General features: G+C 52.4%; 1 protein-coding gene and 1 long non-coding RNA gene across 6 annotated transcripts; one reads left to right on the forward strand and one right to left on the reverse strand.

The window, feature by feature from the left end:
* Positions 1–12,842: 12,842 nt before the first annotated feature.
* On the reverse strand, positions 12,843–19,969 carry LOC147359775 (uncharacterized). 5 transcript variants are annotated; one of them, XR_015141206.1, is made up of 7 exons: positions 19,397–19,969; positions 19,214–19,317; positions 18,988–19,064; positions 14,719–14,769; positions 14,433–14,581; positions 13,338–13,605; positions 12,843–13,191 (listed from the first exon to the last, which is right to left on the reverse strand). It is a non-coding gene; the product is annotated as an uncharacterized LOC147359775 (long non-coding RNA). The 5 variants fall into 5 exon arrangements; XR_015141202.1 differs by lacking the exon at positions 19,397–19,969 and having other exon boundaries at positions 19,214–19,352; XR_015141203.1 differs by lacking the exon at positions 19,397–19,969 and having other exon boundaries at positions 13,338–13,610; positions 19,214–19,352.
* On the forward strand, positions 13,044–14,914 carry PSCA (prostate stem cell antigen). Its single transcript, XM_086337585.1, is given in 4 exon segments — positions 13,044–13,403; positions 13,991–14,059; positions 14,062–14,088; positions 14,700–14,914. Coding segments are annotated over 4 exon segments (363 nt in total). The 5' UTR covers positions 13,044–13,351.
* Positions 19,970–19,994: the final 25 nt, after the last annotated feature.

The raw sequence follows: 19,994 nt of genomic DNA on the forward strand, positions 1-19,994 counted from the left end.
ACTCTGTCCCCGCGGGGCACTCTGCTGCCACCTTGTGGGCACAGGATCACTTGCGCCTCCGCGAACCTGCATAGAGCTCCCTTGGAAGCTCCCACCGGCTCACTGGGACCTCAGACCTTGTCTCCAGGACTGAGTCCACTCTGGTAGAGAGGAAGGGGTCTGGAAGAGACAGGAGGAGGAAGACCCTCTCCTGGTGCCACATGAAGCCTGACGCGGAGGGCCCCGTCCCCTAAGTATCCCCCCAGTGGACAGTGTCTGGCCCCCAACCATGCCAGATGGTCCCCAGCCCGGAAGTCTTGGAAAGGATCTGGCTGAGTGGACGTCCCCGCATCCCGTGCGCCCCAGAAAGGTCCTCCTGGGCCACCAGGCCTGGCTGGATCCAGCTGTCACTGAGAGAGTCAGTTCCTAGGCAGTTTGATAAGTCCAGCGTCCCCAGGGAGGAGATAGGGGTCTGAGGTTCTCGAAAAGGAAAGAACAAACTTTTTTTTTTTTTCTTTAAGCCCAAAACTGATAATTACACAACAAACAACTCAGTTTGTACTATGGATTATATAACAACAATGTATTCTGCAGGAGGACAGTTTCTCCTTTCTGAAAACTTTCTGACTAATCCTGATATTTTAGAATGTATATTAGGGAATGGGTCTGGTAGGATCTTTCTATTGTTAAATTCTAATGCTGTCATCCTAAAATGTAAGTTGTGGGAGTGGGTCTGGTAAAATTTTTACAACCTTGAGACATTCTTTTGATCTATTGTAATAACTAAAAAGTATACAGCTCCACTCTCCGTCCCCCTTCTGATGTCTGTGTCAGAAGCTTTGTCTGTCCCTTTTTCACTTTAATAAAACTCTGCTACACAAAAGCTCTTGAGTGATCAAACCTGGTCCCTGGTCCCAAAGCTAAATCTTCTTCTTCGGAGATCACAAACCCAGCACCGTTCATCCTAAGTGTCAACTACAAATTGGCACTTACCAAGAGCATTGCCAACGACTGAACAACAAAGGCATTTGCCATCTGTCTCTACAGAGATTGAACCCCATGCCCTATAGCTGCTGACCTTCAACACCCCCCAAGGGGGTTCAGGGTGGAGGGAGACACTCTGTGCTCCAGGGAATCTGGTGGGACGGGTCTTTACCTAGTTGGATGTTTTTAGGAACAGATTTTGTGATCTCAATCCTTGTATCTCCTCTTATCTACAGAAGCACTAATCCCTTCCTGGTGACATCAGATTCTCATGATTAACAAAAACCCTTTTGTAAAATGAGTGCTTCATGGTATTGAACTCCCCCTTCCCCAAAACCTTATATATTGACTTCCCCCACTGCCGCTTTGGAGCAGTCTCTCAGAGCTGTCTGAGATGCTGCCTCCCGGGCTGCAGTCCGCATTTTGCCCCAAATAAAACTTACCTCACAGCTCTCAAGCTGTGCATCTGTTTTTAGTCGACAGTCATGGTGACCGATGAAACAACCCAGAGTGGACTTCCTTCCTGCGACTGGACTCCACAAGGAACCGGAGCTGTTGTACCAGCAGCGGCCCCTTGCACCCATCCGCTTCCTCGGGGAGTGCAGACGGATTTGGGTAAAGTCTCTCCTGGTTCTTGAATCTCCCGTATTGTTTGAGATTCTGAGTTTTATTTGGCGGTGGAGGCAGTTACCTGTCCCCTCCCACCAGGAAAGACTCTGGGTTGGGGGGGCCTGGGTGAAACATCCGGGGCATACCCACTCATGGTCTACACACTGAGAGGGGCTCAGTTGAAAGATACAGAGGAATTCCCACCCAGTCAAAAGCTGCTGGGTCAGGGGCTGGCTGAAACACGCCAGGAGAATTGCCCACCCAGTGGAAAGGTACTGGGGAGGGGGGCTCGATTGGGAAAAAAAATCAAGGAATACCCAGGGCTCGGCTGAAAGATGCTGAGGTCGCTCCGTTGTAGGGGACTGAACGGTGTTGGCTGAGTGGTTAAGTAAGAGGCTGATCTGACACTAAATTTGACTGCCATTATAGAATTTGTCAGGGTAAAAGTGAGGAAAATACATGAGAGCTTTGCTCTGAAGAAAAGGGACAAGACTCCTCCCGGCTGGTTTTGGTTTTCTCAGATGACTGAGAAATGTACAGGAGTGGTGGAGGCCTAGTCCTCATATCATGCAGTAGTCCCATAGGGAAACCCACTCATTAACTAAAATACTTGTTCATCTGGGGGTCGCACATAAGAACTGCCATTCAGTGACCTGAGCAGCCACGGTGGTCTTAGATTGCTGGAGGCAGAATCCGAGACACGTAAGATGAGCTGAAGTGACTCTGGAGTGACTCCTGGAGGAGTTAAGCTCACAACGGCACGTGGGCCCACTACACAGGTTCACTAGTGACTTTTATCCCTGACAAATTCAGCTTAAAATGGGATACAGAAACTCTCAAAAATAGAAACAAAAGGATGTCAGAAAGCCAGCCTCTGACTAACACTCATGTACAATACACACAGAGCTCATACTCGCAAGTACCTAGTTAATTGGAGAAATTATACTGAAAGAAATCTTACCCTAAAATGGCCAAATTGGGGTTCTTTGATATTCTAAAAGTTTTTGCGTGTACAATTAGAAGAGGCCGGCTGTGCTTTGACTGGTATCTAAAAGCTTCTAAAGCAGGAAATGATAGAGTAACTTCTTTGCAGCAAATCAACAAGAAATTGCTTGAAACTATCGGAACGAAAAAGGCTGCTGGCACTCACTTTGCAGGTCGCAGGCCTAGTTGAACTGGGAGGTCACGTTTGGCATTTATGCCATTTGGCTTTTGATTTTGGGGCATCACTTTACCATCTTTTTGGGGCACTCTTGCCACTTGGCTTTTGATTTCTGGGCATCTCTTTGCCTTTTGTTTCATTTGGAGTGTGACTCCTGGATGGTGAAGTTCTGGTTTGGTTTGTTGGTTTGGTTTAAGTGCACAGACATCTGGTACAAACTGTTCGAGCTAATATGTGAATTTCTCACTCTAAGGTTCCACACCCCACCTGGGAACCCCTTGGGGAAATTTTTTAAATGACTGGCTAATCTATAGTTATGATCCAATGACAAGAAAAGTGGCCTAAAGATATTAGATCTTTATTGACATAGGATAGGAAAATGAACTGAAGTTCCCTTATGTCCAGGACTTCCTCCTGTAATCAACAGCTTGGGGCTGATCAAACTAAGACACCTACTTCCCCAGAGGGACAATCCCTGCTGAGGCCAATCTGCCCTTGTTATCAGGGCCAAGTTGAGTACTAAATTTTGGTCTCAGATCAGATCAGTCGCTCAGTCGTGTCCGACTCTTTGTGACCCCATGAATCGCAGCACGCCAGGCCTCCCTGTCCATCACCAACTCCCGGAGTTCACTCAGACTCATGTCCATCGAGTCAGTGATGCCATCCAGCCATCTCATCCTCTGTCGTCCCCTTCTCCTCTTGCCCCCAATCCCTCCCAGCATCAGAGTCTTTTCCAATGAGTCAACTCTTCGCATGAGGTGGCCAAAGTACTGGAGTTTCAGCTTTAGCATCATTCCTGCCAAAGAAATCCCAGGGCTGATCTCCTTCAGAATGGACTGGTTGGATCTCCTTGCACTCCAAGGTACTCTCAAGAGTCTTCTCCAACACCACAGTTCAAAAGCATCAATTCTTCAGTGCTCAGCCTTCTTCACAGTCCAACTCTCACATCCATACATGACCACAGGAAAAACCATAGCCTTGACTAGACGAACCTTTGTTGGCAAAGTAATGTCTCTGCTTTTGAATATGCTATCTAGGTTGGACACAACTTTCCTTCCAAGGAGTAAGCGTCTTTTAATTTCATGGCTGAAGCATCTTTTAATTTCATGGCTGCAGTCACCATCTGCAGTGATTTTGGAGCCCAGAAAAATAAAGTCTGACACTGTTTCCACTGTTTCCCCATCTATTTCCCATGAAGTGATGGGACCGGATGCCATGATCTTCGTTTTCTGAATGTTGAGCTTTAAGCCAACTTTTTCACTCTCCACTTTCACCTTCATCCAGAGGCTTTTTAGTTCCTCTTCACTTTCTGCCATAAGGGTGGTGTCATCTGTATATCTGAGGTTATTGATATTTCTCCCGGCAATCTTAATTCCAGCTTGTGTTTCTTCCAGTCCAGCGTTTCTCATGATGTACTCTGCATATAAGTTAAATAAACAGGGTGACAATATACAGCCTTGATGAACAGTTTATTGATTATTGGCTAATTGTTTGACTGTTTGAGCACACGAACACATAGGACATGAATGAGGGGGTTATTGGGATTGTATTTTCCTCGGTTTATGTAAGTCTCAAGGAATTTGGAGTGGTGGGCTCAGACACATACACATGATTTTCACAAATGCTGGTTGGGTTTGTGAACCCAACCAGCTAACCCAAGGGTTAGCTCCCTTGGCTAAGAGGAGACTCTGCCCTGGGCCCACCGGTGTAATAAACTGCACTCCACTATCCGCATTGTCCTTCTGAGTGAGTTTGTTTCCAGGAATGCGTGGCTACAACAATTTAGGTTACTTTCTCTTGTATTTAGAATTATTTGATTTGTAAGTGCTTACTTCTTTTTCTTTTAAGGCCAATTAGATTACAGCTCATTTACAAATTGATCTCAGCAATCAGCAATATTATAAAAAAAAAAAAAAGACACACACTGAGATATACATTCATCCAAATAGACACAAGAGGTCTTATAGCTTTGCTTTCCAAACTTAGTTATGAATAAAAAAATGTTTGGAGTAAGATTTTAAAATCCCCTTTTTGTTCGTTTTGGTTTCAGGAATTAGATATGGTCTTGCCTGCTGAATCCAGGGATGGGGGAGCCTGGTGGGCTGCCGTCTATGGGGTCGCACAGAGTCGGACACGACTGAAGTGGCTTAGCAGCAGTAGCAGCAGCAGATAAGTGATCCAGAGAGCTCTGGTCTAAAGGTATAGGAGGAGTTATTTCCTCAGGGCAAGAATTCTTAAAGAGAGAAATTTTTCTTCAAGTTTCCTCTGGAGTCTAAAGAACATTGTGACCACATTGTCAAAAATTGTAATTCTTATTTGGTGACCATAGTTTTATAGCCAAAATTTAGACTAACTAGACCGAAATTAAATAAACAAACAGGGTGACAATATACAGCCCTGACGTACTCCTTTTCCTATTTGGAACCAGTCTGTTGTTCCATGTCCTGTTCTAACTGTTGCTTCCTGACCTGCATACAGATTTCTCAAGAGGCAGATCAGGTGGTCTGGTATTCCCATCTCTTTCAGAATTTCCCACAGTTGATTGTGATCCACACAGTCAAAGGCTTTGGCATAGTCAATAAAGCAGAAATAGATGTTTTTCTGGAACTCTCTGGCTTTTTCCATGATCCAGCGGATGTTGGCAATTTGATTTCTGGTTCCTCTACCTTTTCTAAAACCAGCTTGAACATCAGGAAGTTCATGGTTCACATATTACTGAAGCCTGGCTTGGAGAATTTTAAGCATCACTTTACTAGCGTGTGAGATGAGTGCAATTGTGAGAAACGCTGGACTGGAAGAAACACAAGCTGGAATCAAGATTGCCGGGAGAAATATCAATAACCTCAGATATGCAGATGACACCACCCTTATGGCAGAAAGTGAAGAGGAACTAAAAAGCCTCTGGATGAAGGTGAAAGTGGAGAGTGAAAAAGTTGGCTTAAAGCTCAACATTCAGAAAACGAAGATCATGGCATCCGGTCTCATCACTTCATGGGAAATAGATGGGGAAACAGTGGAAACAGTGTCAGACTTTATTTTTCTGGGCTCCAAAATCACTACAGATGGTGACTGCAGCCATGAAATTAAAAGATGCTTACTCCTTGGAAGGAAAGTTGTGTCCAACCTAGATAGCATATTCAAAAGCAGAGACATTACTTTGCCAACAAAGGTTCGTCTAGTCAAGGCTATGGTTTTTCCTGTGGTCATGTATGGATGTGAGAGTTGGACTGTGAAGAAGGCTGAGCGCCGAAGAATTGATGCTTTTGAACAGTGGTGTTGGAGAAGACTCTTGAGAGTCTCTTGGAGTGCAAGGAGATCCAACCAGTCCATTCTGAAGGAGATCAGCCCTGGGATTTCTTTGGCAGGAATGATGCTAAAGCTGAAACTCTAGTACTTTGGCCACCTCATGCGAAGAGTTGACTCATTGGAAAAGACTCTGATGCTGGGAGGGATTGGGGGCAAGAGGAGAAGGGGACGACAGAGGATGAGATGGCTGGATGGCATCACTGACTCGATGGACATGAGTCTGAGTGAACTCCAGGAGTTGGTGATGGACAGGGAGGCCTGGCGTGCTGCGATTCATGGGGTCACAAAGAGTCAGACACGACTGAGCGACTGAACTGATCTGATCTGACACTCCGATAGATACAGAAAAATTTATGGCCTGTCTGGAGGAAGGGGTGATTAGTATATGTTTTCTCTTAGGCGATGAGTAACCTAGATACGATCTTCAAGGTTCCCCTGTCTGGAGGGGGGTCTTATCCTTCTGTTGTTGTTTTCATAGGCACTAAACACAGAGTTTAGAGTCCACTGGAAAGATGGCCGAGCATGATCAGCATGAACAGGCCTAAGATGGAGTCCAGGCCCTATGAATTCCTTCTTCAAAATGAATTTCAGGTTCACATGCATGAACTGGGAAATATTCAGTATTAAATGCCTGTAAGTTAAATATTAGTATATCTGTTACAAATTTGTCAGCAAAGAAATTACCTTGCATGAAGAAACTTCTTAAAAAATGTACGTGAAATAAGAACTCTATTAGGAAGGTCTGTCTAAAATAGTCTATCCAGACTGGGGTAACTTGAACTTCTAAGGGTTGTGCTTAACCAAGTGTTGGAAGTCTATTGAATAGCTAAGTCATTTCCAAATAAAATAAGAATTTGAAACATTTACTACTAAACACTACCTCTTATAGAGAAATTAAAGAGATTTAGGATTAAAAATAAATGATGTTTGGTGCTATCCTAAAATGTTCTCTCTAAGAAAACAAAGGTTTTAGAAATAATCACTGGTATTTATGCTCACCAGTCTATAAAATGCTGATATAAAAATCAGTTTTTGGTTGCTTAAGGGAAGTAGGAAGTGTGTTTTCGGTAAAAAGGGTATGAGGAATGAAATTGCATTTTGTGAAGGGAAAAGGAAGTAAGCCTAACTTACAGGTGGCTTTTTAGATGGACGACGACAGTAATGGGTACAGAAAGGGATAAGGTTTGTGAAAAGTCAACCCTGAGGAAAAGTTTTATATATGGTTATGCTAGGTAGTTAGAATAGGGAAAAAGAGTCCAGAATGGCAGTGGCTAAAAGACAAGGAAGGGGAAAGCCTGTGAAAATAGAAGAAAGGAAGGTCCGAGGACCGGGGTGAAGACCTCAAGTGGAACAAACAGCACTCCTGGCTAAGCCCAGTTTGCATAGGGCAGGCCCGGGGGAGGAAGAAACATAAAAAGAGGAGCCAAAGCGCCCGTGCTCTCTCTCTCTCTCCCGCGTGCTGGCGCGCTCCTCCACTCTCTTCTCTTCGCGTCTTTGGGTTGGCATGGCCTCACGCTTCGAGGATGGATTCTCCTGCTATCTTCTAAATAAAATAGAGCTGTAACACTGATTTGTCTAAGAGCTAGCACTCATCTCACTTGCTAGAAAAGTAATGCTTAAAATTCTCCAAGCCAGGCTTCAGCAATATGTGAACCGTGAACTTCCTGATGTTCAAGCTGGTTTTAGAAAAGGCAGAGGAACCAGAGGTCAAATTGCCAACATCTGCTGGATCATGGAAAAAGCAAGAGAGTTCCAGAAAAACATCTATTTCTGCTTTATTGACTACGCCAAAGCCTTTGACTGTGTGGATCACAATAAAATGTGGAAAATTCTGAAAGAGATGGGAATACCAGACCACCTGATCTGCCTCTTGAGAAATCTGTATGCAGGTCAGGAAGCAACAGTTAGAACTGGACATGGAACAACAGACTGGTTCCAAATAGGAAAAGGAGTACGTCAAGGCTGTATATTGTCACCCTACTTATGTAACTTATATGCAGAGTACATCATGAGAAACGCTGGACTGGGAGAAACACAAGCTGGAATCAAGATTGCCGGGAGAAGTATCAATAACCTCAGATATGCAGATGACACCACCCTTATGGCAGAAAGTGAAGAGGAACTCAAAAGCCTCTTGATGAAAGTGAAAGTGGAAAGTGAAGAGGTTGGCTTAAAACTCAACATTCAGAAAACGAAGATCATGGCATCCGGTCCCATCACTTCATGGGAAATAGATGGGGAAACAGTGGAAACAGTATCAGACTTTATTTTTCTGGGCTCCAAAATCACTACAGATGGTGACTGCAGCCATGAAATTAAAAGACGCTTACTCCTTGGAAGGAAAGTTATGACCAACCTAGATAGCATATTCAAAAGCAGAGACATGACTTTGCCAACAAAGGTTCGTCTAGTCAAGGCTATGGTTTTTCCTGTGGTCATGTATGGATGTGAGAGTTGGACTGTGAAGAAGGCTGAGCGCCGAAGAATTGATGCTTTTGAACTGTGGTGTTGGAGAAGACTCTTGAGAGTCCCTTGGACTGCAAGGAGATCCAACCAGTCCATTCTGAAGGAGATCAGCCCTGGGACTTCTTTGGAAGGAATGATGCTAAAGCTGAAACTCCAGTACTTTGGCCCCCTCATGCGAAGAGTTGACTCATTGGAAAAGACTCTGATGCTGGGAAGGATTGGGGGCAGGAGGAGAAGGGACGACAGAGGATGAGATGGCTGGATGGCATCACTGACTCAATGGATGTGAATCTGAGTGAACTCCGGGAGTTGGTGATGGACAGGGAGGCCTGGAGTGCTGCGACTCATGGGGTCGCAAAGAGTCAGACATGACTGAGGGACTGAACTGAACTGATAATGTTTTCTTGATTCCTTGGACCTATGCCTGTCAGCCACATGTTTTCTATCATGGACATCTTCGCATCCATTAAAAGGAAAACTCCCACAGTTATGGGGAAGATCTACATGGTTAACACCAGGCTATGGTCATTTAGGTTTAAAGGCTCCTCTATGTTGGAACGGTTAAATCATACTAAAAATGATCGACCTGCTAATTATGAGACAAAACTGGGTGCTTTATGAACTATGCCTATTATTGCCCATAGAGAGAGTGATTGGTATGGAACTCAGGGGATTTGTGGCACTAATTTATGGCCTTCACATCTACAGGGATGGATACGAAGGTGTAGCCTGGGATTCCCATGAATTTTAGCTCATACATGTTAACAAATTAGACGTAACCCTAACCAATCTACCATTGGTATGATCCCAGTGCGTCAAAGACCTGTATTCTACTGGTATGACCACTTAGCAGCTTGTGTGTATCTGTGTGTGTGTGCCTTCAATGGTGTTGGAGGATGTAATCGACCATATCTAAGCCTTAACAACTTCCAAAAGCTTTAAATGGTAGTAACCGGGCTATTAGCCTATTGAATTCTGTCTCTATGATGAGAAAGGCAGTGCTAGGCAACTGCAAGGCCCTTGACACCTTACAGCATCTCAGGGAGATATCAGTGCTATAATTCAAATCGAATACTGTATTTTGGTACCTGATAAATCCTTTAATGTAACACATTTGAACCACGTGAAAAATCAGATTTCTGCTCTAAGTGATTCATTCCCTAGTCTTGAAGATATTTAAAAAAAACTGGTGTGGGAGCCTCATGGCTAAAATATTTACTTTTAATTCCACTAACGTTATTAATATACCATTTGTATTTTGCTTGTCTCACAAGATTATTATTTCTTGTATTACCAAGTATATGACTGAGCCTCCAGTGGAAATGATGACTAGACTTGAAGCAGTTGATCAAATGAATAGCTCGATATATGATCAATGACTGTAATAGTGTAACTCTAGGTATGAAAAGATGCAACAAAGGAAGTACCTTCCTGGACCATAACTAGAAGACAGGTGTCCAGAGATCTTTGACTGTTAAAACCTAGTCCAGTAATAGCACATTGAGTGTTTTAGGACAAAAACCTTCAGAACTGGGAACGAGCCTTCCCAGCAATGCGGGACGAAATGGTCATGAAATGCCCCCCAAAGTATGGTCGGATGTATGACCACAAGGGGGCCATGTCAACTACAAATCGGCACTTACCAAGGATCTGGTGATTCTTGGGAATCTGGTGGGACCGGTCTTTATCTAGTTGGATGTTTTTAGGAACAGATTTTGTGATCTCAATCCTTGCATCTCCTCTTATCTAGAGAAGCACTAAATCCCTTCCTGGTGACATCAGATTCTCATGACTAACAAAAACCTTTTGTAAAATGAGTGCTTCATGGTATTGAACCCCCCCTTCCCCAAAACCTTATATATTGACCTTCCCCCACTGCCACTTTGGAGCAGTCTCTCAGAGCTCTCTGAGATGCCGCCCGGGCTGCAGTCCTCATTTTGGCCCAAATAAAACTTACCTCACAGCTCTCAAGTTGTGCATCTGTTTTTAGTCGACGTAAGCTATCATCACCAGCCTCCGAGTCCACGGGACTCCTGAGTGCTGGGATCCTCGGTCCTCGGCCAGGGCCACACTGGGCACAGTAGAGCCGCTCCCCCAGGTTCTGGACCCTCGAGTGGGGAGACCAGATCCAGGGCAAGGGTCTTTCACGGCAGAGGGGACTTTACCTGGGGGGTGGGGGCGTGGCTGCGGCTCCTGGGCTCCCTGACTTCACTCTGCAGGGATGTGCAGGGGGGCACCTCCTCGGCCACCAGGACCCTTCGGGACAGAGACCAGCCCTCGTCTCTGAGAACCACCACATCGGGGCTTAGGGCTTCAGTGTATGAATTTGGGGAGGACACTGTCCAGCCCCTGGCCCCTCAAAATTCACATCCTTCTCACATGCACGGTGAACTCATGTCATCCCGAAAGCCTCAGAAGCCCTAACTCATCACAGCGCCAATGCGAACGCCTAGAGCCCAAAGTCTCCCCAATCTCTTATCGCACGTGGCCGAGTCCAGGTGGGATTCATCCTGGCAGATTCCTCTCCAGCTGCGAATCTGTGAAGCCAGACGAGTTAATACAGCAGTGGGATAGACTGAGAACAGACATTCCCACTGCAAAGGGGGAAACTGGAAGGAAGGGTGGCGGGTTCCAACCCCAGCAAAGCCGCCAGTCCTGCCCGGTGTCAGCTGACGACTCTGCTGTGACTGCAGGCGTCGGGCAGCGCTCTTGACCTGTGCCCCTGGACACCAGGAGACCCCCATTAGGGCAACCGAGAATGTCTCCAGGCCCTGCCAAAGGTCCCCTGCCTGGGCCGCAGAAATAACGCCCCTGTCTGAGAACCACTGCCTCACAATGACCACTTCATATCAAATCACATCAACAAACACAGATGCGACGGTCAATGTTTGAAGAATGAGGTTTCCAGGCTGGTGCTTGGTGCTGGGTGACTTGACTACAAAGACAGATAAGAAAGGTCCCAGCCCAGGGCACCCCGGCCCTGGTGAAATGGAGTGAGGGTGGGGTGCACACAGGTGGCCCCAGTGGGAACAGCAAAGGAACAAGCATTTTGCTTTCCATGTGAGGCAGTTGAGCCTGGGGGGACGATGGCCTGGGGGGTGATGGCCTGGGGGGCGGGCGATGGCCTGGGGATTGGGGGGGACACGGGATTCAGGAAGTTCCAGGTAGGCAGCCCGGGCAAGGAAGGTGTGCCGTGCTTGTGCCACACTCACCTCTGCTCAAGGTCGGGTTCCTCCCTGTCTCTGGCCCCAGGCTCTTTTGGACAGAGCCCAGCCTGTGGGAGCCGGGGGCCGGGGGGTGGGGGAGACCCAGGGGTGCTGAGCCACAGGAGGGCCGGGTCTCAGGTTGCCCCTGCCATCTGGGGCTGCCCCCTAGTGAGGCACCCACCTGGCCCTCAGCCTCCCCACAGCCCAGGGAGCCCCTCCAGTGCTCACCCTCCAGCAGTGTCCTCTCCACCCGTGACATGCCCTGGCCCTTTTCCAGGGTAAATCAAGCAGAGGAGTAAGATCTGCTCCCTGAGGCCATCTGGGGGCCAGGAAGATCTGAGGAAACGAAAGGCACTCTCCCCCGCAAGGAGGGGCTTGCTGCCCCCAGACTCACGCCGGGGCCAGCAGGCACTTGGTGTGGCCTGGGCCGTCAGCCCCTGCCGACACTCCAAGGGGTCCCGGGAAGACTGCTCACAAAGGTCAGATAAAGGACAGCAGGGATCACTCCTGGCCCCCAGGTCAACAGTGGTCGGGAGCCACCGGTCCCACCCTCCACCGCTGGGTTCGGAGGAATGCGGGAAGGGCCACATTAGGGAAATTAAAATGGAAGAAGTCTTGTTCAGGCTTCAGAAGCAGGAGATCAGACCACTGGCCTGCTTCTGCCTTGCCTGGTCACTGCGTGGATTCTGTGCCTGCCCGCACGCAAAGAGTCAGGCGACACTTTAGATCAGAAAGGGAGTGGGTCTTGGAATTCTTGAACCCCTGAAGGGGTTGGTCTGGCCAACCTCCCGGGTCTAATTCACAACGTGAAGCAATCAGCATTGTAAAACTTCTAAAAAACAAAGCTGCATTTTTGCTGATGATGGTATCAGTTTGCAGCCTGGGCTTATAAGCAGGAGCCCCCAAAATTGCAATCTGAAGTCTCACCCGTGGGGTGGACGCACCGCTGGGGACCCTTTCCCAATTAGGACTCCAGATTGCTGGAGGGTCTTCCCAGAGCTTTTAAGTCTGGGTAAGTAGTTGGCCCAAGCTGGTGATGTTTAATAAGCTGTTAACTTCTCTCTGTTCTATTTCTTTCTTTGCTTTTCTTTTAATGACTGTATATTAGAATTAAGTCAAACAGTCCTCTGTTAAAAATTGAAATTGTTTATTTGTGTGTAACAAGTGGTTTCTTTCATTAACAAATCCGTCAAACCTAAAACGATTTTCGGCAATACAGGCGGGTTCCCAGAGGCTGGCCGGAGCCGCTGATGGGAGAAGGCTGGGAAAGGGACACAGTCAGTGCCACCGTGGCCCTGGCGTCCCGGTGTGGCCAAAGAGCTGGCCTGCTGATGAATCTCCCACCCCCAGGTCTTAACCGGTGGAAGCCTTTCTAGGCTCCTTATGGAACCGCTGTCTCTGTGATGGTGGAGAAGCTGCCTGCGGGCCTCCTCCTGGGGTGGCTGAGAAATGGGCCCCGTCCCCGGCAGGCTCTGCCTTCTGGAAACATAGAGAAGGCCAGGGAGGGTGCAGCCTGTCAGGCACTGAGGATCTGCCCCGCCCTGGGGCCCGGACCATTAGTGTTGACCGTGGGCAGCTGCCCCCCCTGCCAGCAGAGCCCTTAAAGCCGCCCAGGCTCTGCTCACCTGAGCCCGCCACCATGAAGGCTCTCGTCCTCCCCCTGCTCGCTGCTAACTTGGCCTTGCAGCCGGGTGGGGCTTGCGTGGGCCCGGGGCAGAGCTGGGGGAGCAGGGCCCTGGGGGTGGGACGATGAGGGAGGCAAGAGGGGCCGAGAGGGAGGAGGCGGCTGGGAGGAGGCAAGCAGGAGAGGGGCTCGAGGCGCCGGTGGAGCCTGCGTGCAGGTGGGCTGCTGGTGGCCTGTTGGCGCTTCGCCGTGTGGACCTCAGCTTCGACCTGTCCTGCCCGAGGAGATGAATCACCAGGAGCTGGAGCCTCGCCCCAGGGACAGAGCTGGCCTGGCCAGGGATGCACCCACCGCTCATCGCTCCGGGGACGGGGCCACTGAGAGGCACCTTGCCCGGTGATGCAGACCATTTGGGAAGGGTCCTATCCACCCTGCCCTCCGCTGCCTGGTGCCCCTCCCTCTCAGGAGCGTGGCATCATGACAGGGCCTTCGGGAGGTTGGGCAGGGCTCCCCCGTGTGCAGGGCCCCTAGTCTGTGGCTCTTGTGTACCGGATGGTGCCCCCCACTCCATGCAGGAGAGGAGGAAACGAGGTTCCTGTCCCCCAGCACTGAAGAGAGGGGCAACCCATCACCCCACCCCTCATTCCCCCACAGGCACCGCCCTCCAGTGTTACTCCTGCGAGGACCAGGGCAACAACGAGGGCTGCCAGCGTGTGCAGAACTGCAGAACCAGTGCTGGACCGAGCATGTCGGTGAGCGGCCCGTGTACCCCTGGCCTCTCTGCATCCTGCCCTGCCCCCCCGCGCTGTCCCTCGGACGCCACCCCCCCCCCCCGGCCCGTGCACTCCCCAGGATGCCCCGCCCCCTGCGTCATCCCCCGGACTCCTTCAGGCGCTCCAAGGGCGCAGGATTGGGTCTCCGAACTGGACTGTTCATCCTTTGGACCACCCGCCCACCGGCCCCCTTGTTCTCCCGTCCGGGCACAGATACGGACGCTCCGTTTCCCATCCATCCACCCCCGCCCTACCCCTTATCCACCCATCCATCTGTCTCCTCACCCATAACCCGTCCCTTTCACCGCTCACCCTCCACGCACCCGTTGGCCCTCGTCCCTCCACCCTGCATCCAGTCATTCACTGAGCATCTCCAGTGCCGGCAGAGGGTCTGGATGCCTGGGCATGTGGACATGGATGCGACCAAGCCCCCGCCCTCACAGGGCTTGTCATCTTGGGGTTGACCCAAGCTCTGGAATTTCAGTCAAGAGTCAGGACAGGAGGCAGGCCGCAGGAGCTGGGCCAGGGCAGGTGGATGAGTGCCCAAGGCCCAGCCCTGCCCAGCATCTCCACCGCCCCTCCCCCCACAGAAGGCATCAGTCTCCTGACCGTCATCAGCAAAGGCTGCAGCTCGCACTGTGTGGAGGACTCGGGGAATTCCTTCGGGAGCAAGAAAAATATCGCCTGCTGCTCCACTGACCTGTGCAACGCCAGCAGGGCCCAGGCCCTGCAGCCGGCCGGTGTCACCCAGGTGCTGCTCGGTGCTCCTGGCCATCTGCTGCTCTGGGGCCGGGCCCAGCTGTAGGATCCAGGAGGACCCTGCTGTGCCCCATGCCAGGCAGCGGTATCCATGGCCCGGGCCACTCCTGACACACCTGGCCCCGTCACAGACCCTCCGAGACCCTCACTCAGGTCGGGCGATGCCCCCCGCCCTTCCCAGCGCTCCGTGGCTCCCTCGAGGACTCCTGCCCAGCTCCCACCGCCCAGCAGGCTGGGCTTCATGATGTGAAACAGCCGGCAGATAGCCCACCAGACCCCTGCTCAATATTCCAACCCACCCTTAACCCTTGCTCAAGCACGTCTTCCTCCAGGAAGCCTTCCCTGCCTGCCCCTCCATAAGCTGAGCCAGGTTCTGCGTGCAGTGTCCTCCACAACCAGCACGGAGCAGGCTCTCTGGAGGGCCCTGCAAAGGCTTAGAGGAAGTGTTCCGAGTAGTCCTAGAGTCAGCAGTGTGAGGTCCTGAGAGCCCCAAGAGAGGAAGCTCAGAGGGGCGGGCTTGTTCATGGGGGTCGGGGGGCAGCAACGCCATACACACAGTAGGCCCTTAACAAAGGCCTGTGGGCTTGGCGGCAGAAAGCCTCTGTCCTTGCTTGCCCCCAGGCGGAGGTCAGGGTCAGGGTCCGGGGTTGTGCGGGTGTAAACATGGAAATGTGGAGCACGTTTAGAGCTCTAGGAAAGAAAGAAAGCCAAGGACGAGGATCCCCAGCGCTGGCGCCCGGAAGGCCTCTGCAGGACCCAAGGTCCAGAGGGAAGGACTGTGGTGCTGAGAGCAGCCACGTCCACCGAGCAGGGCTCCAGGCCATGGTGTTCACATGTCAGCCCCTCCCCGTGGGGGGTGCTCCGCCCTGGGCCGAGGCTCAGGAGGGGAGGTGCTCCGGGTCCCCACACCCCACTCTGGACTCCACGGGCGAGCGTGAGAGGGGAGAGGCGGCTGGCCCCCGGAGGTGGGAGCCCTGGCTGCGCCCTCCATGCCCTGTGACCCAGGTCCTGCCCCACCTCCTGCCGTCCCTGAGGCCTCGCAGCCATAAGCCTCCACAACAGCTTGGCTCCCGGCCCAGCTCCCCGGGCAGAGGTCTCCCCTCCTGCGGGACGGGGCACTGACGGGCCCCCCCAAGGGTACGGACAGCACGGGGCCACCTGCAGGGGCAGCCCCCCCCCCAGTCCCCACAGACAAAGAGGAAGTGCAAACCCCTGTCCCCAAGCTCTGGATGACACCTGCCCCCATCTCACCCTCATGGTGTTGCTTCTTGTACGGAACAAGGTATGTTCTGCGAGCTGACACACCTGGTCACACTCTCTAAGGGAAACCACTTTTGTTTCTAACCTCTCTCTCTCCTCGGTAAGGAATAGAAACCCTGTGGTGGCCGAAGTGGTCCTCCAGATGGACCAGCGTGTTTGTTTTTAAGATGACCCTTGCATCTTCCAGGGGGCAGATGCTATCTGATCCGCTCGCAGCTCCAGTAGCCGGTGATGACCCAGCAGACTTGACAGAGCCCTCGCCACACGCCAGGCTCTTCTCTGCCACCTCCCGCACAATCGTTCATTTGTTCCTCCCTACTTAGAGGTGAGGCTGTGCAGAGGAGGAACCTGAAGCAGGGAGGTGAGGCGGCTTGCCCAAGATCATGCAGTCAGCTGGTTAGAACTGGCAAGTCTGCATATTCGAACTCCAGTAGAAACAGGCTCAGAGAGGTGAAGGAGCTGACCTGAGGTCACACAGCTGGCTCCTGCCCACCCCAAACCAGGCCCCGCAGTGGGCATCTCCTGCTCTGGCCCCAGCTCCCAGCCACAGTCAGCCCCAGGCCGTCCTCCTCCAAGGACTCTGGCTGCACTGGACTACCTGTCTGGCCCTTCCAGGGCTGAGATTGGTGGGCTCCCCCTAGGCTGATGACTGGTCTGACTCCCTAGGGATATCCCCACCCTCCCCACTTGACTCCAGCTGCTCAAGGAGGCAGGCTGGACAGCAGGGAGTGTGGGTCTCCAGGGGTGCTCTGCAGTCCTGGGGTACCTCAGGGGCCCTTCCTGGGTCAGGAGAGATGCCCAGTGCTTCCCCACGCCTGGTGGGCATCTCTCCTGACTCAGGAAGGGCCCTCTGAGGTACCCCAGGACTGCAGAGCAACCCCTGGAGACCCCATCAACTGGCCCACATAGGCTGTGGGGGTGGGGCAGCCCCCAGGTGAGTCACCGCCTTGCTGCTGAATGCTCAGGGACTGTCCCTGCCCCCAGCCTGGGCCTGGGCACACAGCACCCAGAAAAGAATTCCAGCCCCGGGAGTAATCCGGTCAGTCCCCCCAGAGTCTCCTGGGGTCCACCCCTGTGCTTTGACAGAGCTGCTCTCTGCCAGAGCGACCACCCCGTCAGCTCCACAGTGGACCGGCCACCCAGCTGGCGCTGCAGACAAACAGGTCTGCACCCTGGTTCTGTCTGACCCCCAGGCTACCTCTTCATGGCAACGTGGTGGTGACCAAGGTATGCACAGATCCAAGCGAGCCCCAAGCGGGAATGGCTAGGCCAAAAGGGCCCACAGAGCTGCTGCCGCCGGATCCGGGACCCCTGTGTGGAATTGATAGGGTGTGGACCCAGGGGCGGGGTCCAGGCAGGGCCGGGGTCCAGGGGCTCCCTGCTGGTTCTGACTACATGCACTGTTGCTTTTGTTTCCTCGGGTGGCGTCTTGAGCCCATGCTTCTCTTCACTTGGAGGCTCAAACCCAGGAGGCGGCCAGTGGAGCTTAGTATGCGGGCCTGCCCCTGGCGGCGACGCCCAGCGTTACCCAGATAGGAGAATCCTTAGGAACCCAGGGGACCCAGAAGTACCCCTCTGTTCATCTGCCCTGCTTGGTTCTGCAGGCTTGGAGGCTCCAGGGCCAAGGGAAGGGGTCGAGGTCCCGTGCCCAGGACTCCTTCCAGCCCTCCACAAGGTGCCAGGGACCTGTCACAAGATCCATGTGTCCACCGGGTGGGACAGAAGCAGCTGGATGGTGGGGGCGTGGAGAAGGCGCTGGCGTGTGTCCACTGGGTGAAGGTGTGTCCACGTCCATGGAGAAGGCACTGGTTCTTATGGCATTCACATTTTGAACACCTTCAGTGCACCAAGCATCCCGCTGGCCTTGGGGTTTGGCAGTCAACGAGACAGACCAGCCCTGGCCACCTGGCCGCAGGGTCCGGCGGGGAGAGGGCACCCCCTACCTACGGATTGCATCAGTGTAAAAGTAAGTACTCTGGGGATCTAGCCCAGTTTGGGGTTCCAGAAAGGGGCAGATGGAAGGAAGGGTCCCCTGCAGAGGGAACAGCATGTGCAGTGTGTGCGTGTCTATGTGCGCGTCTGTGTGTGCCTGTGTGTCGTGTGTGCATGTGTGTGTGCACATGTGCATGTGTGTGAGGGCGTGCATGTGTGCACCTGCGTGTGGTGTGTAGATGTCTGTGCATGTGCATGTGCACTCGTGTGTGCACGTCTGTGTGCCCACGTGTGTGGATGTGTGCATATGTGTGTGCACGTGTGTGTACATGTGTGTGGGCTCACGTGTGCGCCCGCGTGTCGTGTGTGCATGTGCATATGTGTGCACGTGTGTGTATGCATGTGTGTGTGTGTACATGTGTGTGCTGGGTGATGTGCACAGCAGAAGCTCAGAAGGACCCAGGAGCGGGGGCTGTGAGGAGGGCGGGGCTGCCGGAGCCTCGCCCACCAAGCTGCACTGTGGTCTCCAGAACTAGCTCTCTAGCTACAGGGTCCTCCCCTGGGGGGATGGGACAAGGTGGGTGACAAGGCGGCTGCATTCTGAGGGGCAGCCAAGGGGGCCTCGAAGGGCATGGCATTCCATTGGCCCTGAGAAGCTAGCCCACCCCTGGACAGATGGCTCAGAGCCTAGCCAGGGCAGGGACAGCGTTATAGGGACAAGTGTGAGCATCTGTGGAAGGGTCTTCTTACTGCCAGGGTTTCCTACGGTGGGTGGACCTGCCCTGACATTGGAAATGAGCCCTCTGTTCCTGGAAGTATCCAAGCAGATCCAGGGACCCAGGACAACGCTGGCCCTACTCCGCCCAGCTGCTGGTCCCAGAAGCAAAGCCAGAAAAGCAAACCACTCAGCCTCTGCCCGACACTGACCTTGGCAAGGAGGCCGCCTAGCACCCAGCTCCATGGACTGTGGACCACGGCTGCCCCAGGAGCTCCTTCTTCCCGGCCTGTAAGAACCCTGCAGCTCAAGCCCGCTGGGTGTGGACTGGATGGACAGGCAGCTTCCTCAGTCCAGCTGCTGCCAGATGTCTTCTCAGAGCCACTGGACCGCAGCAATCACTCAGCAAACCCACCGTCCCGGGACTCTAATACTGACCTGAGCAGGAGGCCTCGGGGGTCACTGGCAGATGAAGTCGTTGGAGAGGCCTGGAGGCTGGTCAGGCGAGCTGGCCTGCCTTCTCTGGGCCTTCGCGCAAAGCCCTGCAGAGAAAAGGGACAGGACAGCGACTCAGTGCAGCAGCGCGTCAGGCCAGGCGTCCAGGTGCCTAATTCAAGTTACCGTTGAATCCACTGCTGAGTCATTTCAGTTACTAACTCCTCCCTCTCCACCCTGATGTTCTTTGCTCCCGTTTCTAAAAAGGGTAAAGGGTAGGAATGCTTGGAAATGAGGTTGCGGTTTGTCAGGATCTTGCGGGGAAGAGGTGAGTGCGGCGGGGTTAATGAGGTCACAGGCTGAGACTGAACAGGTGTACTGGGGCCAGACTGAGACACTCCTTGAATCCGCCCGCACGTGGGGCTGTCGTCCTGCGAAAGCGGGGAGCCCCTGGAGGTTTGGGAGCAGAGGAGGATCGGTTTCCAGTCGTCTCCAAGTAACGCCGCTGGCGACCGGGCTATTTTCCGTTTCTCCCGCAAAATTCCACAGCCTAGGCCAGGGAAGTGCTGGAGGCTCTCCCAAATTAGAGGTGGAATCTCCGGGGTCAGTCCGAGTCTTCAAGCGCCAGGGAAGGTGCGAGGAGCTCGCGCTCCCAGAAGGGGCGGGGGCGACACTGCGGGAGACCCGGGGGCGCTCCTGCGTCCGTAGCGCCCGGAGTGACCGCCAGGTGCCGCTGCGATCCCTGGGCTCACCGCCCCCTGTGCCCCGCCCGCCGCGGAGAAAG

The sequence above is a fragment of the Bos grunniens genome, chromosome 14 (assembly GCF_055505025.1).
Source record: "Bos grunniens cultivar Pamir isolate PY7600 chromosome 14, Bosgru_T2T1.0, whole genome shotgun sequence".
Classification (NCBI taxonomy): Eukaryota; Metazoa; Chordata; class Mammalia; order Artiodactyla; family Bovidae; genus Bos; species Bos grunniens.